General features: G+C 38.6%; 1 protein-coding gene across 2 annotated transcripts; it reads right to left on the reverse strand.

Moving 5' to 3' along the window:
* Positions 1-376: 376 nt before the first annotated feature.
* Positions 377-27,899, reverse strand: ADSS1 (adenylosuccinate synthase 1; the record flags this gene model as incomplete). 2 transcript variants are annotated; one of them, XM_081999815.1, is made up of 13 exons in its annotated part: positions 27,406-27,899; positions 12,801-12,903; positions 11,320-11,382; positions 10,495-10,545; positions 10,084-10,150; positions 8,841-8,948; positions 8,397-8,478; positions 7,292-7,418; positions 5,968-6,122; positions 4,652-4,776; positions 2,570-2,667; positions 1,931-2,080; positions 377-429 (listed from the first exon to the last, which is right to left on the reverse strand). In XM_081999815.1, exons 1-13 carry the CDS (start codon positions 27,586-27,588, stop codon positions 377-379), a joined length of 1,365 nt encoding a protein of 454 aa, XP_081855941.1. In that variant the 5' UTR covers positions 27,589-27,899. The 2 variants fall into 2 exon arrangements, with proteins under 2 accessions (XP_081855941.1, XP_081855940.1); XM_081999814.1 differs by having other exon boundaries at positions 10,495-10,547; positions 11,316-11,382.

Consider the following 27,899-nt stretch of genomic DNA (forward strand, 5'->3'; position numbering starts at 1 on the left):
GCTTCACAATTCTAAAGTCACCCAGTAACTACTGGAAAAAGCTTAATACTGGTTTCAGCAAGAAGAAATAACTCTATATGGATGTAAAATACTTTCAAATAGTAACATAGCTCATTTAAAAAAATATCTTTTCCTTACTTTGTTAAGAATATTTTTTCTGATTTTTTTTTGATGATGGCCACCAAATATATTTTACACTGAATTTACTGAGAACTTAAAGATAAATAAAATGTTACAATACAGAATATATGTTTTGTTTCTATTCAATTCCTAGAAGAACATGATGGTTTTAAATAACATCTCCATTTAAAGATGAAGCAGTAAGGAACAAATGAAACCTAAATTGTGCTTCTCATCACTGAAGTTCTTCATTTGTTTAAAATAGCTGGATTATCGACTCTCTTGATTTTCCAACTCCGACCCATTTAACTAGGGAAGAAAAAACATCTATTAGATCAATTACTGAGAGTAAATATTATGAACAATGAATTGGAATAATTTTCATCTTTTATTACGCTTCACTACAAACTGGCCAACTTTGTGCTGAAACACAATGCTGGGATGTTTTACTTTCAAAAAATCACTTTGCTCCTGTTGCATTACCAGACTAGAAGTGCAATATACTGAAGTCTGAAAGCATGAAGTAACTATACCATAAACACAAAGCACTGCAGATGGAAGGACTAACAGAAGGTCAAGCATGTTTATTGCAGGTTTAACTGCTGCTGTCTTGTGTGATAGGATATCTAGCTCAATCCCTGCAGAGAGGAAGCGAGAGCTCTGCCAGACTGAAGTTTTCTTGATGTGGACCAAGAGACAATGATGCACACATGCTATAATATTGTTAAACATAAGGCTGCAATTAAAAACATTATCCAGTGTGAGCAGCCACCCCAAATACTGTACTATAATTGTCCCACTACTATTTTTATTGCCCATGAATACTACAGAACTGACTGTAGATAGGTCTCCTTTAGCCATCAAACCCACCAAGACACCCTGCCTTCACACTAAGAACCTCAGAAATAAGGTAAGGGGAGCTTTATTTACGCATCCCATCACTCACGTCTGTGTCCATGACCACACACAGGCCATCCACCAAGTTTCAGACTCTGCTATCATCTGCCATATCTGCTTCCTAATCCACGAACAATGCTGGAACTGCCACAGCTGCAACTAGCTCACACTTCCCAAATGTGACCTTTGAGGTGCTTTATGGAAAACAAAAGCACACATACTAGCTTTCTGAGTTTGCTACTGTGGAAATTCCTTTCCAAACTCCACCATTCATGCCATACCTAGCTCTTGGCACCTCTAGAGCTCTAGCAATTAGATTTGCAAAAAAACTGGACGGCTTAAATTTTGGAGATGATCATGTTAAAATTCTTATTTTTCCCAAAGCAGCAAAATTGGTCTAAACAATCTTGTATCCGTTACGCAACGCATAGCTTTATATGGGTAAATATGGAAGAAAGGAAAAAAATAAGAAAAAAGAGAAGTCTATGTTCAAACAGGGATGCAGTGCAGGAAGTAAAGTGAAAGGAACTGATTATTAAAATTAGTAAATTAAAAAGTAAAAATAAATTAGAGAACATTAGCCTAATGATGCACTAAAGCACGGTGCAAAGATCCCAAAGTTTTCACTGACAGAAAGTGGCAGTTTGCCAAGAACAGGACATGTTTACTGTTCCTCTGGTTAAAGCCTTGTCAGCAGCTTGGAGCTCTCTGCAAGAGTGCAGACCTGCCTGCAGAACACCACCCTTTGCTGCTTCTGGGAAAGCTGTCATTTACAATCATCAGCCCAACCACAGGTGCCTCTGTTGCCTCCTGCCCAAATCAAGCCACTCCCTGACTAATGAATTGAGCACTTTTACATAGCTGTTCCTGTCTGCTGTGCCATCCTCAAATGCACACCTACAGAAAGATTTACCTGGCACTCCAACATGGTTCTCCACACATCGGATGTAATTCTGGGCCTTGGGTGGGAGGTCCTCCCATTTTCGTGCACCGGTTGTGTCAGTCTTCCACCCAGGCATTGTTTCATACTCTACCTCCACCTTCTGTAGTATCTCCTGATTAGCTGAGGGAGAACAATTTTTATCACAGTTAATTTTAGCTGCTCCATCTTAAAAGAACATACCTGTGGTTCTTGACCAACAAAGACTTTTTGTCAACATTTAAAATCTGATATATGAAAAAACAGTATTTCTACTGGTTGGTTCATTCATTCATTAATTCTTAATTTAGATTAAGTTCTGTTACTTAGGAAGATAACTGATTTAAGAGGACCCAGGAATCCCTGGTGTTGCCAATCAAAAAATCTAATGGGACAAGACATAAGGCCCTAACACAAGATTTCATTTGCTCTGAGCTTCTTCTCATCACATACAGAGACGCACAGTGAATGGAAAATGCTAATGTACTGATACAGCAGTCTTTATACTGATACTACAGTCCTGCAAATTTCTACAGAAGGTCTAGCGAAAAAGAAGTCAAGCCTGATTTTAAAAAGCAGTCTTTCCCAACAGGCAGGAAAGAGAAAAATGAACACAGATATTTAACAACATACCTGGAAAATATGGAATTCTTTTTCCACCCAATTTGTAAGCAACACCAATTTTAATTTCATCGAGGACATCGAGAATATCCAGTTTTGTTAATGCCAAACTGTGCAGAAAAACATTGGTTAGTCACACACATGATGAATTTCCTCTTTAGTACTTTCTACCTGTCATTTTTTTTCCCTTTCTAGTTTTGTATTCACAAATACAGCTGAGGCAACCAGCAAGCAGAAATACACAAATATATTAAACTATGAACACTGTTAATTAAATTCACACCTCTGGGATGAATATGTGACTGAAAGACACAGTTCTAAACGCTTGGCTGCTCATACAGGTGCACAGTGTTCAGTGCATGAAAATGCAAGCTGACTACGTAAAGTGGCACTTACTGGATTTGGTTTGGGTGTGTATGACGGTATGTCACTTTACGTCACTACTAGCGATTATTTCTGTTACTCCTACTGATTCACAACAACTATAAGACAGACTTATTTGCTAAATTACACGTTTAAAACAGACTTCACAAGCATAATCTGGCTACTAAAATCTCGTATACAGTTCAGCAGGAAGGATCCCAGCCTGAATTTCAGTGCCCGGGCTGTGCTATCAGGTTTGTCAGTTTAATAAACCTTTTTCATCTTGTGAATGAACACACTGGAACATAAAAACGGAACCTCAAAAAGACACCATAGTATTCACTGATCAGAATAAAACTGCATGTTAAAACTAGTCAAATTCTCTAGAAACAATACGCCAGACATAGCTTGGCAAAAATATGAGTAGCTAAGGATTTACACAGATATATGCTTAATAGTCCATGCTGTATGTACTCAGTAGATATAGGATGAATGCAACAATTAAATGAAAAGCCCTTTTGGGAAAGAAGCAGTGTAGACATAGTTCTTCAACTTTTAAGTTTTTGTCTCCCCATGGTTTTTAACTCACAGTTACCAGAGATGACATAGTTTTAGTGATAGAAGTGCAGTAATTGTATAGAACTGAAATGGAAGGAAACATAATGCTTTCCTAATACTATTTCCACATAAACTAGAGCTGTGTAAGTTAAAGCAAAATATAAACCCAAGTATAAAAAAATTTTTCAAAAATCTTCTGACAAATTAATTAACAAAGATCATTGTTCCTTTGTAACATTAGGAGCATAAACAATATTAAGTTAAGTCTCAATTTATAAGGTATTAAAATGCCCAGGGTTATGTGTTTGCATATATGAACAAGTCTGCCTGAATGCAGGAGTATGTCTACACTTTATATGACAAAACTGTAACGAAACTTTTGCAACTTTTTCTGACAATACAGATTGGTAATTAGTTACAAATTAATGGCTTGTGATAGTTACTAGCATTTCAGCATTAGACATACGCTAGCTTGATGGCATTACGCTCTTGAACAGTTCCTTTAAACAGCCACTTTTCCTTTAAAATGTCAATTTAATATATATATAGAATTACAAAATAATTTATCAACCAAGTAAGTTGCTCAGTCGCAATGAAAATAAAACTCAGCCCATTAAAAGTAGCATTTATAATACGATATTAGACTACACCTTTGTAAATAAATGAACCTGTCAGGACTGGAATGAAAGCTATACCAGTTGCTGTACACTTTATGTTATCCCACTTATTTCACATAAAGAGGTAGTGGTTCTGAACGATGCAGAATTGGTCCTACAAATATGATCCCCTAGAGTCAACCAAAGCTCAAAACCAGTGGGTTTTAGATCATGACATAAATCAGCATGAAAGCACTGGATCAAGAACACTAGAGCAAACTGTTAGAAAGCGGATACGTTGATTCAGTCTACATTGCCCATCTGATGTAAGCAAGGTGAAAACATGTATGAAAAAAATCACTGCTATAATGTTGTAAATTCACTTGATTTGAAAAAAAAAGGTCAAAAGAATTAGATTATTATTAGCATTAATACAAATTTCAGTTGCCCATTGTGACTTATTTTATTGCTTAAAATGTAACACTTTACTGGACTTACATTAATGTTACCTACATATTTATTCTGCGAAGCACAAAATTATCACTTCCAAATGTAGCGCAAAATCTGTGATGCTTACGCAGTGAATCCGTTGATCATATGAGCATATTTCAAAATGACAAGATCTAACCAGCCACAGCGTCTCTTTCTCCCTGTAGTTACTCCCCATTCGTGGCCACGGGACTGTAAAAGATCTCCAATTTCCTAAAGGAAGACAGAAAGAATGCTGATGGTATTTAACTGAAAAATAGAAGGAAAACAAAATCTAAACAAACATAGATGAATAGCAAGAAAAATACAGTTGTTCAATCCCAAGGCTTTTTTGTAGGAAAAAAAGAATTAAGTTTTATTAGGAGGGGACTTAGGTGGACAGTAAAGCCCCTCGTGCACAGGATTTCTGTATTTCAATCACTAGCGCTTCCAAAATACTTCTTTAATATGACTATTTCATGCTACAAGGAGACACCCTTTCTTCCTTCTTCAGCTAGTAGGAAGATTTCCTTGACAATTCATCCCTTTTTAAAATTTTGTATGGGTTTACTTTCTTCATCTGATCTTTTGGCATCTATTGTTTTGGGGGGCAAGGCTGTAAATGCCTGGGACAAAATCAATGCTTCTACAATGTCTGGGTCAACAGACTCCTCGACCATGCCTAGGGCTCCTTGGTTCTACCACAGTATGAGACTGCCAACTGTTCCCTTTGGGCTGGCAGCATTTATAATGCGTTAAAAATAAAGAAAGAAACTTTAAGCTCATCATTCATAAAACAAAAGGATATCACCAATTCATTTGAGCCATTAGAGAAAAGATTTTAGTGACTAAATCCTTAAATTAGATTCGGATCTCTGACCTAAGAGAATGCTGTGTGCATAGCTCATAATGAACACCCTGAGCTTTCTAGTTTCTTGATAACGAAAATATAATAGACAGTTTAAAAGAATCAAAATCTTTCCCCTTATTTTCATTGATCAATTTGTGCATGACTGGCTGATGCACACACCACATTTATTTTATAAATAACACAGAACACAGGCTGTTAGGCACGGAAGTTGTGTCTTGTAATTTAAACTTTCCTACAATGCACTGCCAGTTCCAGTCTAGAACAAACTCTTGCCACTGAAGTGCACCTAACGATATTACACAAAATTACGAAATCTGTTTTCACATCATTCGTTACAACAGAAGTGTGCTCACTGTAATATAACATCATCACATTCATGTTTCTCTCCTCTGAAGAAAAATACCTTAAGTCTATAATGTAATTCTCTCTTTGTGAGTGCAATTGCTTGTCATTATTATTATGGTGCTTATTTATCACTGGTATACCCTTACCACATTCCATTGACCTTATTTTTTGGCAACTGTATATACTGCATTTTGTAACATTAAACCTACATTAATCTGCTCAGTGGGGAAGGCTCCAATTCCCACCCGAGTAGTATACGCCTTCACCACACCATACACATCACCAACATGCTGGGGAGGAACACCAAGCCCGGTGCATACACCACCTACGGTGCAGTTCGATGAAGTCACGAAAGGATACGTGCCTGTCAGAAAAACACAACAGCACAACCCTGTTTCAGCAATGACAAGAAAGAAAGACCGATTCTGCTTTATGAGTTGAAAGGACATTTTCACCTGTATGTTTGGCTTTAAAGCTAAACTGAAATAGCAGACAAAGAGCAGGGCAAATTCTTCCCATTTTGCTTTCAAAAGAACAAATTACGCTGTTCTTCCCCAAATCGTTTCCTCCTGTAGTGAATAATATGTATTTAGATTCCTGAAGCTCCACAGAAATCCCCCCAAAATGAAGGATTTTTTCCATTCAAATAGCTGACTTATCCTGGCAATTTGTATAAGCCTATTATTAGTCAGCAAGACAAATAAGAAAATATACTACTTTCTTACACTTAAAGAGGTATCAAGCATGTGTGATCTGTCCCAATGCGTAAGCTTTTCTGCATTCATCCTTTGCAACTTTCACTGAGGATTGCCCACAAGGGAGAAATTTAAAAGCATCTCAACGCTCCTTCCATTAGACACTGGATCTATTACAGGATGCTGCTGGTGTGTAAAGCTTTTTTCACTGTCCTGTGTATCACAGAAAGTATTTCTGCAACATCCATGGAGAGCTTGTTGGAAAGGTCACAATCTGCCATGCCCAGTGCTCTACACAAGTCGCTCTGAAAATCTGCAGCAAGTTTTCTAAGCCTTCAGAGCTTATCTCTACACTGTGAATCTGGATTGAAGCATCTCTCCAGTTCTTCTTTTCATCTTCATGGAGACCTAAGTGGTTTAATTAGACTTTTGGTAAGAAAGTAGAGCAGAGATCAACTGAAGAAGCTAGACTTACAGGTTACCTGCACTAGTTTAATCCTCCGTCCACTGCAGAGGAATTATCTCAGCAGCACTGCAGTGAGTGCCTGGAATGTATGGCAATGTACACACACATTTAGAAGTAATAAAGATAGGAATATCTGGAGTGAAATTTCAACTCCATTGGAATAAACTTCAGTAAAAATAAATATTTAAGCCCTAAGAACTTAATCCTGTTAATGATCCAATCTCTGGCTTACTGTGTTTTACCTTTGAGAGATCTGTTCCTATTAAAGGAAAGACTCTTTTGTTTCTCTATTTTCTTGCAAAGTTGATATCAACACAAATCAAAATAAAACTAATCTCTTACGAGTTAAATTGAGTTTAGAATTTAACTTACCAAAGTCAATATCAAGTAATGCTGCATTGGCTCCTTCAACAAGAATCTTCTTTGGGGAGCCATGAAGAGCTTCATACATAAAATACACGCCATCTCGAACCATGGGTCTTATTTTTTCAGCATATCCCTGCAAATTTGAGCAGAAATGTCAACTTCCCCAGGCAACAGCTGGAAGCAAGTAACGCTGTGTTCACTTTTGAAACATGGAACACACAGATAATCCTAACATGCCAGCTTCAATAACTGTGTTTCACCTGAAAAATACAACCATTATCTTATATTCTATTGACAAAAAACCAATGTATTGAACCACTCACATAAGAAAACATGACTTGTTATGGCATTAGAATGCCATCATTTCTGTACTACTTCTATTCACAGACATGTCGTATACCTACCTCATTTTGTTGATATAGTCTCTATATAGCGTGTCTATAGTCTAGAGACACGGAGAGTAGGACTTAGAAATAATGCAAGCTCCAAAAGAAAAAAAAAATCACTACTTACAAATATTAAAAAAAATATCTGTAAAGGTACGGTGTCAGGTCGGAACAAGTAACAGACAAAACATAGGAAAGGGCAAGAGATTTTTTTAGCATCTTCTTTGCTTACACGTTCAGGAAAGATGTTTCACCAGTGGTTCCTCTAAATTTATTTATAAAAAGACATTTTTCTTGTAATACCAGGATCTTGAAACACAGCTTCCACAAACAATTCTTCAGTAAGCATGGAAGCCTCTCAGACAGACTAGATCAGTCATGGCTGTAGACTGCTAACTGGAAATGTCACCCTGCATTCTCTTGGCTACTTTAATATAACAGGTTTTTTAATGCCAAAAAAGCAAAGAGTTATAGGAGGATTAAATAATTCACAACATCTATTTTAATGCCCACAATAAAAGAACATTCTATTACAAAGCACAGCTACTGTTTATGAAAAGGTTTTATAATAATGAAGATATGAATTTTTCATTTAAATTAATTACTGTAATAAGTAGTAGTTCTGGTACACTTCATTTTTACTTTTTTAAATTAAAATAAATATTACTGGTTTCTTCTATACTCTCCCTGAAACTGAACAAATATTACAGGTGTTAAATCCTTACCTTTAGCTTTTTCAATTGTCCTTCTATATCTATTTCCAATGTGGGAAACATTGACTTGTATTGTTGTGCCAGATTTTTAAATCTGTAAAATATTGAAATTGTATCTATGAAGAATATCTTTTGAGTTACTGTTCATAGAACCCTTGGCAAGAACTCAGCTTATATTATACACAGTATACACTGAGAGCTATAGGGAGAAAATACCCAGAACTCCTCAACTAGTGCATTTAGCAATGTACAAAATTACATTTCAAATCATGAGAATCTCTGTGAAGTACAGGAAATACACACACACGCGCACATTCTTTCCAGTTTTTTTCTCCTTCTAGACAATTTATGTACAAAATTCAGACACATATTTTAAAAACATCTCCTTAAAAGCAAAACTGTCAGCCGAAATGCATCACTCCTTAACATAATATTTAGAAATGAAAATAGTTGTACCTTGAAGAAAATTCGTCAAAGTCAGAAAGGAGGTCACAAATTCGAAGGCCTGTTCTTGCAGCTTTGGAAGAATATGTTGGTCCAATTCCCTTCTTTGTTGTGCCAATACTAATTAAAAAGAACCCCCCCCAAAACATGTATAAGTGTATGCAAAAATATGCTTTATGTTAAGTAATTTTGTAAAGCTCTGCAATATACCACATACTGGGCAGAAGATCTGAGACATAGAAAAAGACTAAAGTTCTATAATAACAAATACGTAGGAACTCTCATGCTTCAGTGGATTTGCATAAGTACTGCTAACATTCATGGTATGCAGTAAAGCATTAAGCCTTGAGTCTGGCTGAGACAAGTTTAGTTGAAACGATGTGTGTATATACATATATTATACAGTAATAACGGTTACCATACTATCCTGTGGTAATACTACATTCTTTAACAAAATCAATAGGAAACAAATGTAATTTTCACATTTTCACAGTTGCAGCACTGTCTATAGCTGTAGACTATGGCTTCTTATGGCTTTGGCATTATTCATACCATCTCTGTCCCTATGAACTGTTGCTGCAGCCTTTACCTTGATGAGGATAAAAATAAAATGGTTTCCCTAGCCGCATGCCTATTTTCATGTACATTTTAGAAAGGCAGTAATTTTGAGATCTCTGTATGTTAAGTTTGGCTGAAATTGTCCAATGGGGTCAAAAACTAACAGACTAACAGAGAGAAAGATACAGGGTGTTCACATAAACCTTTGTTCTTTCAGAAACCAGAATAATGAAGTATGAACTGTTACATGCTGTGCTAAAGTGTAAGATTAAAATTAAAATAGAAACTAATACCTCCGTGAACTATAAGTCAATATACAATAATAGATTACGAGGATGGAACCTAATTGTGCCAACACTTCAGACCTGATTCAAAAGAGCATCACTAGTCTGATATCAAACTGGATTGGAAATATGATTTTAATGGAAATTAGTTTTGAGGATTTGGTAGGAATTTCAAAATGTCTCTATACATTGCAGAGAATTGGAAAACGGAAATATGTAAGAATTCATACCCTGCCTTTTCGTTAATACCTCAGAGTTTGTTCACTAACATAAGCAGGAACAGAACAGAGTCACAGCATTAGTAACATCAGCAAGGCTCTGTAGAGATACAATGCATTTCCGTTTCCCAAAATTACACCAATTTTTCAAATTTGCATAATTATTAATGAAATGAAGGTGCTGAAAATATTTACTTTTTTCCTTCTTGTGCTTGCCGTTGCACTTCCTGGAGCCCATCTACTGCCTGGTGAAAATCAAACACTGCAATGGAAAATCAAACGGACATAGTGGGAGACCAAAGGAGAAAAACATTCTTTAAATCACAGACATGTGATATAATTTCAAGACAAAGTTCCTTTGTTATCATTGATAGTGCACAGGCCTCCTCATGTGAAAACAGAGTGAGTATTCCTTGAACACTGTGAAAACATGTAAAACATCACTCTTTAGTGGATACAAATTCCATTATTATGGTTCACATACACAACATATAAAGAAGCCACATTAGATCAAATATGTGACCGCTCTGTGGAGTAATAATGTAGTTTAGCACCATGGGCTAAGCAATCATTTGTGAGTTTTTCCCCCCTTCAATTATCACTTACCTATATGTGCTCTGTCTGATATAATCAGTCTTTTCTCCCAATCTTTTAAACCTGTCAGAAGATGAAAAGCAAGATTTCAGCTGCGCTGACTGGTCAAACTTTGAGATTTGCTTTTAGTTTTTCTATGTCTGTCTTCTAGTTATGTATCTTTTTGTTAAGAAGACTGTAGACAAAATGGATAAAACATAAGTGAATAGCAAATATCAGCAATGTTTTTGGTAAAAATCTGTTCTCATTTTTCATTTTTTCAGCTTTCTCATTTTGGTATGGACGAAGATACTCACTTGTTAATGTCAGAATGCTGTGGCTGACACGCAATTCTTATTTTAAGGAAAGTTTCTTGTTTAACTCGTTCTACGATAAATCACTTAAAATCTATTTGTGCCTCAGAAAATAGAGAATTTATATATGCAGAATCAGAAAACAATTTAAGATGTAAGTGACCTTAGAAGGTCATCTGGTCCAAAGCATCGCTCAAAGCAGAACCATCTGAGCTTACACTTGGGCACAGAAATGGGGACACAAAAACTCTGGGTTAATTCATCTCAGTTTGAGGTTAAAGGGAGCTTTACCACACACTTTAGGATTTTATTTTCTAATGTGGTATCAAATAGCATAGAACTCCATGAAAACCCACGAAAAGACTGCTTTAGAAAATGTGCCTGGAGACTATAACACCATTCAACATTTTAAACACTGTTTTCCTCATTATTTAAAATCCAGAATGTTATTGCACCGATTATTTATGGTCAGAAACAAAGGCTTAAAAACCCCCTCAACCTGGCTGCCAACATAAAGAAAGGTTAAAAATTACTTGATACAAACCTTTCTTTTCATTCTTTTCAGCTTCTTCAAACAGGCCTGGTAAATGTATAACCACTCCATTACCTTTGGGAACATAAATGATTTATTTTAAAGCAAGAAATAAAACACCCATAGGATGCAAGGCATGTAAACACTTGCTGTCTGAAATTTTATTTAAAAAGTGAGACTAAGTTTCTCACATTTCTCACAAAGTGATTTTGAGAACTTCTTGAATAAATCCTCATTTGGGGTAAGCAGCTACAAGTCTGTTAAAATCAGAAAAAACAGAGCTTGCTTGTTTCAGATGTAAATACCAAGCCTGCTCTGAAGCCAGCTGAGGCAAGCGGATTCTTGTCTTTGTTTGTGGTGGACTTTGTACCACAACTTCAGCCTCAGTTGTTCACTGGTAAAAGCTCAAAAAAATCCATGGCCTTACAACACTGACAAAACAGTATTTAAATTTTCTTCAATATTGTATTTGTTTCAAATTCAGCTCAAGCTATGCTGTAACACACTAGCAATGCCTTCTCCCTGCTTTTGAGCTACAATATAAAATCCACAAGCAATACAGAGCATTACTGATGAGATGTGGAGGATTAGTGATGTTGTGGGCTGGAAACAGCTGCTGCTTCCTTCTTGGGAACATCAGAAATACCTGCAAGAGTCTGTCTCAGCCTAAATCTAGGATAACTTAAGTTATAGTCTTTACTATCTGACAAGGGAGTAAGTTGGAAATCAAGACAATATACCACATTTAGCAGAGAGAAAAAATATGTTTCATATATTTCAATCATCCATTTGGAGATTATGAAATGGAACAAAATTGAAACTCCATGGCTCACTAAAACTTACACATTCTGTATACATTTTTTTTCTGTCAGAAAGAATCATAATTTTGGACAAGTAAAAGGTTTAAATTTTCCTATCACTTAAATATGAGTTTAATGTCCAGTAAGCAACGCAAACTTTTTTATTATGACATCTGCATCGAGTACCTTTAGAGTGAAATACATCACCTGAAAAGGCTGGTAATGCAAACAAAAGGAGACTGAATGATAACTATCCAAGCAGAGACCTGTATCCTGGGGCCTATTTCTGGAAAGTCAGTAAAGAGATGCCACGGATAAATTATATTATTTATTTAGCCTAAGTGCTGGGTTTTGTGTCCTCAAAACATAGCATATATATTTCTGACAGTATAAAAGGAATGTGCAAGTAAGAGGATGGGATCCAAACTTGTACCATAAAGTCTAAGAAAGAGCAACATGATAGAAAGAGAGGGTTCTTACTTTCAGGTTTCCAGTAGCAGAAACTAAACTGACACTGAAAGTAGAATAACTCTTCATGTTAAAGCTGCAGTGAAATAAAAGTCAGACAGCTGAAGCTAAAGCAAATCCGACTGACAGTCACCCATGTTTTAATTTGCTTGCTACTATAAAATATGGTTGCAGCTACCCACCATGAATTGTTATTTTATTTAACAAGTTCCAAAATTGTCTTACCAATGAAAGAAATTGCCTTTGGATTAATGATACCACTAGGAAACAGGTGAAAATCATATTCTTTCCCATCAACGACCACAGTATGGCCCGCGTTATTCCCACCCTGCAACAGAAAGAAACACCTGAAGATTAATGGTCTTATACCACCACTCTCAACTCTCAGCAATTTGAGATCATCTTTTTTATTTATACATTCATGTCTTAGATCGCTGCTTTCTCCACATTATAGTTTCTTGAAGTGCTATAGTATCGCAAAAAGGACTCAGACAGAACAATTAAGGGGCTGCGGAATTTCAGCGGGACCGTGTAAAGTTACAAAGCACTCATGGAGTCAAGGCAGGATTGGGGCAGAGCAAGCGTAAATGCAGGAGTGGTGGTAGAAGCTAGAAGAGAACTGAAGCTTTCTGGAACAAAACTGGATTGAACTACCACCTGCATCCTTTTTGCATCTTCTGTGCATGGTCATTTCTTTGGGTTTAAGCCTACAATGCCCAATATTCCCTTTTGAATAGAAGCTCTTCCTGCCTGGCCACCCACCAACAGCTACTGCTTCTCTAGGTGTTCAAGATGGAAGGTCTGTATGAAGTCGGGGGATGTGTAGTCTTTGCAGCTCCACAGAATCTCCCTGTCAAGGGATGATCTTCCCAATTAACACTACCATCACTTTATGGAGTCTGCTACAATTCATATCTTATAATATGACCACCTACCAGATCTGAGAATGGGAGCTGGTACTTTCCAAAATAAACTGATGTTTCACAAATGGTTTTAAAAAACAATGATGAGACAACACACAAACTTGGGAAGAGGCAAGTAAATCACGGTCATGAGTTGATCTGAACAGAAACAGTAAAGAGTTTTAAAAATTAAAGGTCCAGTTTTCTCAACAAGCTTAATGTTTGTTGCTGTTCTGTCCTGATCTAACTTTTTCTCCTGACTGCTTGTCTGCTCTGGTGCTACAGGCCTTCCATTTTCCAAAATGATTACAAATCTTCCTGGATACGATAGGAGGTCTGAATGATGTAGAGGGTTAAGGTTAAATGTAAGGGTAAGGTTAAAGGTACCGAAGGATCTAGCAGGCTAATAAATCATGCAGGAGACCCCCTTACATAACGCTGAAGAGGTTGAAGACTGGGTGGATTACATCCATGTCTAGAATGAGGGCATCTGCTGGAAGGAGAACTGAGACTGTCACTAGTAATTTGCAAATAATGAAGACTGTTGGCTGAACGAGTGGAGTTGTTTTATGAAAACTCTGAGAAAGGACAGTCATTTATAAAAATTAATAATATAAACACGTTCTTCCAGAGTTTCATTTCATTTACTCATTCGCCCATTTGTTTGCATGTAATATAACGGAAAATGGCAATCGACATTCCCTTCTAAATGTGGACATATGCTGAAACACAACATTAAGAAAATAAAAGCTACGGGTCAATTTTTTTTAAGCAGTGGGGTGGAGGAAAACATTAAGAAATATGCCGTTACGTATGACAAAAGTACTTATCATGTTTTGAAAGACGCGAGCTCAGCAAAAGCAGAACCGTCCTGGGTATTTAGGTTGCCTCCCAGACTCCCAACAAGCCAGTTGTAGGAACCTGGATCTAGTTAAAGGTACCAAAGGATCTAGGAGGCTAATAAATCATGCAGGAGAGCCCCTTACAACATATTTAAGAGGTCGGAGACTGGATGGATTACACTGGTTGAAACACTCATTTATTTCATTATAGCGGTATCAGGCTTGAGAAAGAGGCTAGTAACTGCCGAGGTACTGTTGTGGTTTAACCCCAGCCGACAACTAAGCACCACACATCCGCTCGCTCACTCCTACACCCCCTCAGTGGGATGGGGAGGAGAAAGTAAAAAAAAAAAAAAGTTAAAACTCATGGGTTGAGATAAAGACAGTTTAATAGGACAGCAAGGGAAGAGGAAATAGTAATAATGATAAAAGAATATACAAAATAAGTAACCCACAATACAATTGCTCACCACCCGATGCCCAGCCAGTTCCTGAGCTGTGGTGCCCTTGGCCAACTTCCCCCAGTTTATATACTGAGCATGATGTCATATGGTATGGAATATCCCTTTGGCTAGCCTGGGTCAGCTGTCCTGGCTGTGCCCCTTCCCAGCTTCTCGCTGGCAGGGCACGAGAAGCTGAGGAGTCCTTGACCAGTGTGAGCACTACTTAGCAACAACAAAAACATCGGTGTGTTATCAACATCATTCTCATACTAAATGCAAAACACAGCACTATACCAGCTACTAGGAAGAAAATTAACTCTACCCCAGCTGAAACCAGGACAGACAATCAGCTTTCCTTTTCTGCTTGCCTATAGTAGATGGCAAGAGGGAAACTTTAAAAGAACGAACTCCATCATTTAACACTGATTTAATCTCTACTACAAAGAACAACTTTTCACGCTTCCATAGAAAATAGGGAACCAGGCTCCTTCAAAAGTATCTGTTGTCACTAATACTACAGTTATATTCTGCTTTTCTTAACCAACATGAATATGAACAAATGAAATCAGGCTTGACGACTCACAGCACTCTTAAATTGTAGTCAGAAGTGTTTTCTTGGATCCTAGTATTTTAGAAGGTGGGATATATCAGCATGAGAATCTTTATAAAAAGATAGTTTATGATTTTGGAAATTTTCCTGAACTACTGATACCCAGACAAATGCTGTTTCTTTCTTCAGCAAATGCTTAAAAAGGGACATGAATCAACCAGCTGTGAAAGCTGCCATACATTAAAGAAAAGCTGAAGCACAGAAATATCAGCAGATATGATACATCCTTTAATTGCCAAAATCTCTGAATCCACTTTCAGTCCCTCTGGACAGAGAATATAAACCAAGAATTCAGTGACAGACCTTATAAAACAGCATTTCTCTAATCTAAAGCTAGTGTTGACAGCTCTGGAACTGGTTTTGTGCACTGCTCATGTTGTCCTGCATTTCCTAAACAAGTGTCTTCTGAGTATATTTTTACAGCTCAATTAATTACATTTTTACAAATATAAATAAAGCAGTAGCAGAGCATTGAATTGTCTGACAGACATGATCTAACTTGCAAAAGATACTGCTGGTCTGATGAGATACCTTCTATTCATTATCTGGTCATCTTAAGTAATTTCTCATGTTCAGTTTCATAGATACTCTAACTGCATATTGGCTGCCTAATAGCTCAGATATTAAAGACATCTATTCCTTTCCTAATTTTACTTGAGTTCTAAAGAGTCAATATAGGGTTTATATGAGCCATTTCTTTTGCTAATGAAGTATAAGGGGAATCTAAAAGCTTGTATGGGCTTAATCTGAAGACTACATGATTGAAGGTGCAGAGAACCACCTGGTACACTGCAACTATGTAAGCTCCCTTCTTTTCCTCAAATGTTATTCAATTAAAGTGGTGTCAACACTAACACACCTAGTGACAGTATTCTCTGGACCCTCAGGGTGCTTCCACTTGGACCAAGAAACCTTTGGTTTCTCTGCTTGGCTCTTGCTTCAAAAGCAGCTCTGCATAATGAGCTTCCATTCAATATCCAGACCCAGCTCACAGAATCTCTGCTGTGCACCACTGATCTCACCTGAATTTTACTTATCTTTCATCATTTGCACTTTCCTAGGTCTCTAGAGCTGGTGCCTGCCTTCTTTTGTGGTTCTTCAAAAACTTCTCTAATTAAGGGAATGTTAAGGCAACAACTTGGGACAGATTAATCGCCAGTGTCACTTTGGCATCATCTGTATTGCAAAATGATGGTATGACCAGAAATAACAATTAGCATTCATTTCCAAAATATGGGAAGCCTGGGCATTCCCATTAAACCACTGGCACGGGAAGTTCTGTTGGGAAGAGGGAACCATGGGGTGAGCTGCTGAAGCTCCAGAAGGCCAAGAGTGTAACTGAGATGACAGCAGTGTCTTTAACATTAGCATTCACTTCAACCTGAAACCTTCCTTACTGCTCCTGCAGTGATTCCAACATGTTCAGTAGCACTTGTGTCCCTTCTGTTAAGCCACTTAAATCTTCAGTGACTCTATTAAAACTGTACCAAATGCAGGAAACCCACCAGGCGCAGGCTATCAATTACAGCAAACTGCAGCAAGGAAATGGGACTTGAGAACTAGAAAGTATTAAGCATGCCAAAGACAACATGATCAGTATCTTACTGTAGTAATAAAAAGACCTAAATATCATTGAGGAAGCTCATCTCCAAAGAGCACACAAAAATCCTTCCTTTGAGGCACTGCCTAGATAGAGCAATACTTTTTGACTGCGCAGCCACAGCTGTTGTTCTTTGTATTAGCTATATTGAAGTTTTAGGACAGATAAAAGCTTGTTTCTAACAGTATTTGGTAGGTGTTACAAATTCCTCACATTTAAATCAGGCACCTAAGAAAAAACAACTTTCACTGAAGTCATTCCTAGCATGCAGTGAAAAATTAGTATTCAGCCTTTTGAAAGTACCTATATCGCTTAACAAATCCGTTTTTATTAACTTTGAAAGCGCTAGAAGGTGAGGCTCCATTAACAACATGAAATATACCTATTTAAATATATCTTGCCTAAGGAATGCTCTTTTTCTTTGTGGTGCTGCAAGTTATGCCTCGTTTCTTCTAAAATCTAGCAGACCACCAGCAATGTGGTTTAAATTCAACAAACTAAAATGCCTGTCATTCCAGGCTGGAAAACAGACTTTAAGTTAATGGAAACAGTTGCAACATGTTGTTTTCAAGAGTTAAAAAGCAAACATGCCAGGCATTATTTTCAGAGCAGAGTAATCCTTTATGGTGAGGTTTGGGTATTTTTAAAAAACGTTTAAGTTGGACTCAAATAAAAATGGCATTTTTTTCTGGAAGATTTTAATCTATGTCTTCAGACTTCTAATAAATCAAAGTGTAAAGCTACATGTTGTCCCAGTACCAGAAGGAGCTACAGGAACTTAAGCTGTATCTTAAAACATCTGAATGTTCTTTTCAAGTACTTTATTAAAAAATAAAATATTTTTCCAAGGTTTTTATGTGCTGACCTATTTGTGATATTGGATTCTTGTACTGATGTACTTTGATTACTATTCTGTAGTATGTGAACATAAGCATTGCATCAATACACTAAATTGAGACGCTATTCCATATTATCAGTGTTAACAACTGTATGCTTGTAAAAATACTGTCTTTCAGGGAATTAATAATTACTATGAACAGCTGGCAGAGGAGAACAGTCTTTATCTTGTTAGTAGAACTTACAAAATAATCAAGACACAAATCCACTTTCTAAAGAGCTCGGACATCTCAAGGCTGATGTTTTGTTCTGTGGAGGGTTTTTTGGTGGGTTTTTTGCGTGTTTTTTTTTTTTTTTTTTTAATCCTCTCTTCTGTTCTCTGCAGCGGAAACATCCCAAAGTAGCAACAGAATTTCTATTCAGAGCAGCAGTGAGGCTGTTCAGGAACAACCGTTTCAGCTGCAACAGGAACTCTTCCTCCCAGTGAGCCGTATGATACATATTTGAATAGGAATTAAATGTGTCCTGATGCTCAGATATATATGTTTGCTTTTGCCAGCCAGGTCATGTGCAGGAGATGGCATTCTGCATACGTGGGAGGAGTGTTTCCAGACGCTCTGCTGGTTTCCACTGGGTAGTACATCTTTCCTTTGCTCAGTGCTTCCCACAATGTCCAAACATAACTTAATAAACTAGACTGATACGAAGAATCACCAGAGCACATATAAAATGCCTTAAAACCAGATAAGTTTCAAATCTTAACTAGAGGATGAAACAGGTATGTTTCTGATGAGTCCCACAGTGACCAGTTCTCATTCTCTTAAGAGTTAGCAATGTTAATCAATGCAATGGGGGAAAAAATAGAAACTCGTTATTGAAGATCTGCAGCTGACACCACTGTGGTTTGAGTGGTGCACCAGCAGTACGCAGCAGCCCAAGCTCCTTAGCCAACTGGTATAAGCACTGAAAGTCCAAAATGTCACAACCAGCTTTAGAATAAATGATATAGAAACAAAAAGGTTGGCCAAACTTTGGATGGGAGTTATCTATGCTAGGATGCATGTGGAGATGTCTGAACACAGTTTCAGTACTGGCTGATATGCCTGAGGCAAACCTCGCACGTATAAATGGGAATATCAAGTAGGAGTAGAGGGATTGTATTACCTCTCGCTTTGCAGTGGTGCAACTGCTACTGGAATACTGTGTCCTTGGTACTCGGACAAGATTACATGATCCCCTTTGGCATTATAATCTATGCATTTATAATCTATGAATTGGATTGCCAGCTACAAACCAGTAGTTTGTGAAGTCTGCATCTGAAAACAAATGCTATAATTCCTGACCATCTCTTTCCATTGTATGGGTCCCAGGTCTATTGATTCCATCCACTGATGAAGCAAAACATTTTCTAACATTCAATTGCATCTGCAGACCAAATACTTCTCATCGTACTACAAAACAGACTATTAAATACTTCCATTTTCTTATCTGGATTGAGCAACTTTCTTCCATTTACAGCATTTCATATGTAATTCTGAATAAATGAGAAGGAGGACTGTTACGAAAATTGTTTCTTCTTTCTCTTTACAATTCAATTAATGATGGTTATTTCTAACTTACATTAGCAAGTGCATGGAACTAACTTGAGTAAGTGTAGCTGAAGTGTTACCAGTATAATTGACTTTTACTACGATGATATAATAATGTAAATCCATTGCCTTTCATGGTATTTTTTTTTAAACCAGTGATGTAAATCAAGAGAAAAGTGCAAGACAGACAAATGCAGTGCATTAAGTGCTTTGAACAGTCAGACCCTTAGACACAGTGTCACAAAGTCACCTGTGTGAAAGCTTCTGTCAGATGACTGGAAGTGCTCTGCAGGGAGGCTGGGGTCATAGGTTCTTGTTACAGTTTCCTTTACTGCAGTTTTTTTCTTGCTAATTTTTCCAGTTAAACTATGGCCGGACAGCCTCTAATCCCAACTCAGTTCCAAGAAGCGGATCGTGACTTTTTTTTTTCCCTAACCCAAGTCATTGGAAAGAGATGGGTTAGGGAATAATCTGAAGTAGACTAGAAGAACTGAGGGACCAGTGATTTTTAAAACTATGCTGGTGACAAGGAGCTGGAGTGAGTTGCAAGTATTCACCCCTTGACACCAACCCTCATCAGCCAGATCTAGTTTGCCTTGCTCTTCTTCCCAAATACATGTGCAGTAACAGTTTGAAGAACAACTCCGCACAGAACTGCTATGTCCGATTCCTGTATCTGTTCAAGTGTGTTCCTGCTGTGTCCCTTCTCACTGTCTCATAAAGAGATTGCACCTTCCTAACTACAATAGTGATCTCTTCAGAAACTCCTGAATTCCCAGATGACCTTGTAAAGCCTAATGAGATTATTAGCATGATTATAGACACAAATGCTCTTAAGAACTGAGAAAAATTTTTGGCCTTTTAAAATATATAAAATATTTCTAATGCAAACATATAAAATGGAAGCTCATATCTTATTCTGCACTAATGATATAGTATTCTTCCCTTACCAGAAATTAAGGGAGACCCTAACTTATATGGAGACCTTGGTCCTAAATATCTGAAAAAGGGAACTGGAAAAGCCAGGTCTAATCCAAATACATTTTTAAACAGCAGTCAGTGTAGACAAACTAGACACTTTTAAACTCTAGTTATTTTCTCTCTCAGTAGAGAATTGAATTTAAAGTTTTGTCAAACGACATAAAAACAATCTACTATGACAGATCACTACAACAAAACACACACTTAACTCCAGCAGAAGATGTAAAAAAAAAAAAGCACAGTGTATTTATAGAAAATGCTATAGTGGAAAAAGCATTCTGACTAATGTTAGCAGAATCGTAAAATAAAGGAAATCAAACATGAAAAACCTAGACACGACTGCTGATCTTTAGTCCTATCTTCTGAAGAAGTATAGTCATGTCCCTGTGGGAAATACGATCCAAGGATATGAACATAACTTTTCTTATAATCTGTAAACAAGTTAACAACAGCTAGTGAGTTACAACACGAATGAAATAGAACAGATGTCATTTCAGTTTAATTTTCAGCTGCTTTCTTCTGATGCTTGTAGAGGATAATAAATTTATCAGGCTTTATAAAGGGGACTGCAAATTAAGCTTGCTTTCTTATGGAGATCTGGAAACTTTAAACCTGACCTTCTCATACAGTATTTATAATCCTGGTGGTCCTGAGATGATCTCACTGATGCCCAAAGGAGAGGCTAGTTTAAAATAGCAATGTTACCATGTTGTTCTAAGCCTAAAATGATACAGGATAGCATGCAAGTATGTATAAGCAAAATGAAAAATAAAATTTAGATAAAATACCTTCTAAGTGACAGATGGCTACAAAAAAAGTTTCAATTTTTAAAGGGTGAACTTCTTTACTGCAGCTAAGGAAATCACTCCCAATGTATCCTCTCCTGTGTTGAATAGCAAAATAAAACCTACTTCCTTCTTTGCAGGCAATCTTGCAAAAAATTACTTCAAAATATGCCTGTATGAAGGTACACATATGTGCAAATGGGATTATCAGCCTTCCCAAATATTAGAGAAATCAAAAACAGTCCTGCAGTCACTGCACAGTCATAACTCCAAGGTCATCAATCTCTTCACTGAAGATCACCAAGCACTAAATCATTAAAGTCTTCACATGCTACTTTATTCTGTAGGGAAAAATTATACTAAATATCAGAGTTAAATCTCACTGAAAGGAGAGCAACATGATACATACACACAGAGAAAAGTAGTAGCCAACAAGCCCCTGTAACTCCACGTAATCATCACGTAAAACTGCCCTAATTTAATCCCTGCTGCAAGCGGTTGCAGCAGCCCATGACCAACAGGGACAGTCACACTGTGGCTGCCTTGCCCTGCCATGTCAATAGCACAACAGAGGACCAAAGGAAACTGCCCTGTCTTGCACCTAAACCACCGAGAAAAACTTCTCATCTGGTATTGCTGACATGTTTGGGTTTTATTATTTGATCACTTGCCCACAGTATATTCCTTTGCATTCCTCCAAGTACCATTTCTAATATATATGGTATTTACTTTGCATTCATTAGAACAAGGAAATAAAGAAGCTGGCAATAACACACAATTATTTGTACCGTAAGTGTTGGTCATGTCCCTTCACCCTTTCCTAGATCATCCTCTAATGTTGCAATGGCATCTCAAACCCAAAACATTGCTAGGCTTTTCTTACTGGTTAGCTCCTCTCAATCTTACTTGTTGACATCCACTACATTGAGAAAGCCAGCCACTCAATGTCCTTGCTGTACAACTCAGTTAAATCTCTTCTGTCCAAATGACTGCAAACTACTCAACCACAAAAGACCTAAACAGCAAGTTTTTCTGGTACCTTTTTCAATCTCCTCCACTTTTCTTCAGTGTTCACATCAACTATAATTTTTGTCCATCTGATCCAAAAGATCAGATGATTCCTTTTTAAAGCAAAAGCAATTCTTAACTTGAAAGTACACTGACTTGGATAGAGGAAACATTTGAAAAAGTGATTGCCTATTTAGTGAAAAATAAAAGCACATAATAGGAGAAGCTTAAGAAATCTAGTAACAGCTCCTCTTACTACAATCACATTCTTACAGTTTGGTGTTGTTTCTTCAATGCCAGTTCTTCAGGGAATGCTGATAACATCAGGCAGATTGTTTCCAGACTTCCAGAAGGCAGAAGTGTCACAGGTCTGACACACCCAGCATTGCCATGAGCAACACAGGAACAGCAGTGCCAAATGAAGGCTTGCGGGGCGGGGGGGGGGGAGGGAATCTTAAAAATTGTTTTGGACTAGTCCCTGCTGCTGAATCATTGCCACTGGTTTCGGTATGAAATGGAGGCAAGACATGCATTTGTGCTGCAATTGTTTTACCAATCTATTCAGTAACCGAGATCAAATGCACTGCAGGTAATGATTATTATTACAGGGGCTCTACTAATTTACTAGCAATATTTTTTGTGTCTTTCACATTGAGCTTTTAAAAAAAATCTTTTTCTCTTTCTTCCCCTTCAAATTTTTTATCAAATTGTTTATGGGGCATTTTCCTACAGTGCTTTTGGATGTTTTGTTGAAAAACAATTCACTGCACAAGAAAACTTCACCAGGAAATGAAGAATTGTTTACTCTCCATTAGAACAGGAATTCCTAGGCATTCTTGGCATACACCTAAATTATAAAAGGGAAAGTGTTTCATGAGTAATTTACCATTACTGGCAAAGATGCATGGTACTTCTGCCATATACAACGCACACTATTTCCTTTTCCACACCCATACAGAGCTGTACAGTAAATATGCTCAGCGAAAAATTCTTATTACAAGTATACCTTACATAGTCTCAACTTAAGGAAGCAGCGAGAACTGTTTGACCACCAGCTGTCCTCAGTTAACCGTGAACTTACTACTGCAGTTCTACATATGACTTTTTGGGACCAAATCTAGTTTGTGGTGCCTCTGGAGGCACATCACCTCGGCAGTTGTAACAGTTGACTATTTGTTTGCTCATGCTCCAAACCAGATCTGAGAAATTATCTAATTAAAACCCTGGCAGATAAAAGCAGCCACAAACTCTAGTTCTGAAGGTAGCCACACAACAACACATGAAGTGATTTGAGAAATGTACAGCTGGAATGAGAGCTGCCACTGAAGAAACCACGATTTGAAGCTGCATTTTGAACAGTGCCAAACCTCTCTTCATTAGTACGCTATATGTATCCAAATTACTTCAAGCTTGCATTAGAACTTCTTATTCTATGACAACGTGCTGAGAAACTAGGTAGAAAGTGAACTGATAAGAGTGTCAGACAAAGAGGGAAGTTAACAGCTTTAAACAAAGGCACAAAACCTGTTTTTAAAGGAAACATCAAAATGAAACATTTGTGGTGGAACTCTTTGATTGTACCCTTCCCCAAAAATATACCAGTGATTAAAAGTATTGCATAGCATAATGTGACTGTTCTATGCCCCAGGAGACCAGAATAAGAAAGAAATATTAGCCTCTATCGTTCTGCTTCTGAATGCCTTTGCTTGCTGAAGGAGCATGTTCTTGATGTTCTCCATTAATAACCCAAACATAGGCAAACCTACTCAGTTCCTTAACAGACCTAAACTGTCTGTTATTAATTTATTTAGAAATACCTTTTCTACTTGTTTATATGGGTATGTGTGCCCATGTATCTGGTATTTTAATAAAAGCAGCCTGTGAAAAGCTTTTTTCCGCATCATCTATAAGAATACCCGGGCACCTTTTCCCCTTACTGAAACATCGTCCTTCACAAAGAATGCTTCAAGTATACAGGTGAAATGAAATCAATTACTTCACGTGGACTAAGATTTCATATTCAAATTATGTCACATATTTCAGTGTCGCTAATGTGAAAAATTAAGTGAATTATGGTGCGTACTCAATTTGTTTGGACTTGGGCTGTGTATAATCCAAGTACTGAGAAAGACTGAAACAACATGATCAACAAATTGAGACTCTTCAATTCACGTGAAATTACATTCTGAAAGCTCAGGAAAATTAAAGAGGCCAGGGATTTCATGCAGAATTTTCTTCATTAAACATAATTTGAAGCCTCCCTTGTGCCTGTGAAGGACTTCCTATTCCCATTTGCCCGCTTGCCTTTCTTTCCAGTATCTCAGGAAATATCATTTCCTCTGTAGCAATCTAGCTGTCACAGACTTTTCTCATGAAATCAACACACTAAAAATACTTGAGAAACATATAATGAAAATTATTTCCTTTCACAGAAATATTAGGAAAATACTATTTTGAGAAAGCTCTTCAAACTCAAATTTGGCCCTGAATTTAAATTCCTATTTAGAAGAGGGGTGGAGCTAACTGCAAGGAAGAATTAATCTAACCAAGACATTGTTTTAAAAGTCATAAACATTCCCCTTTCAGACATTCATTTTCTAGCTTTCGGGACTTTAATTTCACTGCAGATTAAAACAAGCTGTTGAACACCATTTCCATCAATGTCTCAGAAAATGGAGCAGATAGGACATCAGGAAATAACCTTGTCAATCACCATATTCTAAACCACAAAAAAATTCCTGATGGAACTTTTTCTGACATTTCTCTAAAGTCTCTAATAAGCCAGACATTCAGTGTTTCTTGTTTAAGCAATCTCTTCTACTACACAAGTGCTACTGCACTAGGCGTTTTTCTTAGTTTCTAGGAGGAATGTGAAGCAAGCAAGATTCTGGTCCAAACTCTGAGGTTTTTCGTGGCAATACACAGCATTAATGAAGTCCCTCTCAAACTGCTCATGCCTATAAGTTAATGACCTCCCATTATCACAGAGAGAACTCATCAGTACTATCAGTACTACAGTACTATCAGTACTACATCAGCATGCTTAGATATGTGCACATCTTTTAGTAAACCTTAACAGTCCCATCTGAGTTCTAAGAGGCAAAAATCATACACCATTATCTACTTGCATGATTGGCTTTGAAAGTGTGAAATATTAATTTATTAAAATGTCATCTTTTTATAAAGCATCCTCAAAATTGCCTGATGCACAAAACCCCCACTTAAATATTAAAAAACCCAAACACTTCTCACTTAAGTTGTATAATTTTTGCTACTCAAAAGTAAATCTTCATTCATGTTTTCTCTTTCAGATGTTTTATATTCTTCCCTAAACTCTGATCTTGAAGACACTTCCATGAAATCAATGTATTAGTAATCCTATTGTAGTCTCATACACACGGTGTGCATGCGTGTACTAGTGAACACTATTCTGAAGAGTCCAGAGCTCTTCTAGATCCTCCTGCCTTCCGTCCATCGTGGTCTCATCATCATGCTACAGAAAGATGATCTAGATGTGCCCGGCAGCATACTAAACCATCTGAACCATCCAGCCTGCTGCTAACACACTAACCCCTCCGGCACGCTCATGCACGCAGCGTCCTGTATCCTCCAAAGGGTATTCTGAGGCTGCACCTGGGGGCCATGCTTGCAAATTAGTTCTCTGGATGGACAGCAAATCCCTCCTGAAAGCAGCCTCAGAGTGTCCCTCAAAAGTGAGTTTAAAAGAACTAATATGATTTCTTGCAGTAATAACAGTAAACCCAAGAAAAAGCACTGTTTGACTGTGGCCTGTATAAAATGCTCCTCCTCAGCTAAAACTTTTCAGTTTTGTTTTCTCACCAAAGCAATTATGTTTAAATTCCTAGCAACAAACGGGGGGGGGGAAGAAATAAAGATGGAAAAGTAGCTATAGTCCTGATAATACATATTCATTAGCTAACTTTTGCACGGAAACTTCTCCCCAAGGTGATTCAAGATCTTGGGAGTTTAATGTTCCAACTGAAAATACTTCCTCCACCTTCTGAATATTTAACTCGCACGACAACATTTATTTACATAATATACTTAATGACAGAAACGTCCTTGGATTTATCATCTCAGATTCAAGGATATCAGTGCCTTTTCAGTAGCTATCATGCATTTTAAAGCAGAATAAATTTCATGGTACATACTAAGTGAGCTGAACTAAGTTGACTTATTCATGCTGTCACATAGTTTACAGGGACAACAGAACAGATTATCTGCTGCTTTGATCTAAGATGTTCATAACTAAGGTTTGAGAAGTTCTTTTAAAAGTTGTTATTATTATTACTTGGGATCACTTTTGTGCCTAATTTGGTTTATAGTAGGCAAATAGGTCGTTTTAAGAATCCTTGCATTATATTTAATTCAAAAATATATATAAGCAAAGGCACGCAAGACACTTCCCGTTTTCATCAAACTTTTTAAATCTTGTACTTTTACATAACTTGTTTCTTCCATTTTACTCATACTCCATTTCAAAATATTTTTTTTAGAATAAACTGCCAGGCGTTTTAAAACGAACACAACCAGCCTATCCAAAAAACCGCCTCTGCAGCAGAACTTGGGAAAGCTGATGTTACTCATTAGCGGCTGCTCTTCAGGCCGGCTCACAACGCTTTTTCCCCACAGAAGCAGCGGCCCCGGGGCCACCGACCCCCTCGCAGGCAGCGTTACAGCCCCGCAAGCGACCGGCGTGGCTTCCCAAGACAACCCAGCGCCGGGCAGCAGCTGGCAGCGGCCGCCGGCAGCGCTGCCTGCCCGCCCCAGGCAGACGGCCCCCGTGCTCCCCCCGGCACCTCGGGATCTTGTGTCGCTTATCGCGAAGGGTCAGCTATTTATATTTATAGTTCAGGGCTTTTTCTTTCCGAGTGGCATTTCTAGGGGCAGATGGGGGGCGGGGGGAGGGGGGCGCATGGCTGCCCAGGGGGCCACGTCGGGCTCCCACCGCTCGCTGCGGGAGAGCGGACGGGGAGGAGGGATAAGGAGCGGGGAGGGGAGGAAGAAAACCCAAGAGGGGCGAAGAGCAGCAGAAGATAAAGGCGGAGGGAAACGGGGATGGGTGGGGGAGAAAAGGGAGAGCAACACGGGGAAGAGAGGGGGGACACCCGACAGGGAAAAGGGGGGGTAAAGCAGGGGCCGAGGAGAGCACGAAACGCAGGGCGGGGAAGCGCCGAGGGGGAGCGGCGGGCAGAGCCGGCCCGGCACCCACCTGGCACCGGCACACAATGTCCGACTCGGTGGCCAGCAGGTCGACCACCTTGCCCTTGCCTTCGTCCCCCCATTGCGCCCCCAGCACCACCGTCACTTTGTTACCGCCCGGTTCGCTGCGCGCCCGCTTCAGCCCGCCGCCGGGGTGGCTGCTGCGGTCGTTGGACGCTCGGGTGCCCGACATGGCGGGAGGGAGAGAGGGAGGGCAGGCGGGCGGCTGCAGCCTCTGCCTCGCTCCCCCGCCAGCGCCGCGCCGAGCCGAGCCCAGCCCCCGCGCGCCGCGCGCCTTTAACGGCGCCGCCGCCCGCCCCGCGCGGCGCGCTGACGTGCGGGCCCGGCTGCGCCGCCACCGCGCGTGGTCGTGCTCGCGCGCGCCGAGTCTCCGCGCGCAGACGCACGCGCAGAGGCACGGTCCGCAGACGCCCACATGCGCAGTGGCCCCGCACACGCGCACACACCGGCCTCTGAGGCACCGCGGCGGCGGCGCCGCGAGGC

Source organism: Phaethon aethereus (assembly GCF_964289735.1).
Source record: "Phaethon aethereus genome assembly, chromosome: 5".
In the NCBI taxonomy this organism is placed as follows: Eukaryota; Metazoa; Chordata; class Aves; order Phaethontiformes; family Phaethontidae; genus Phaethon; species Phaethon aethereus.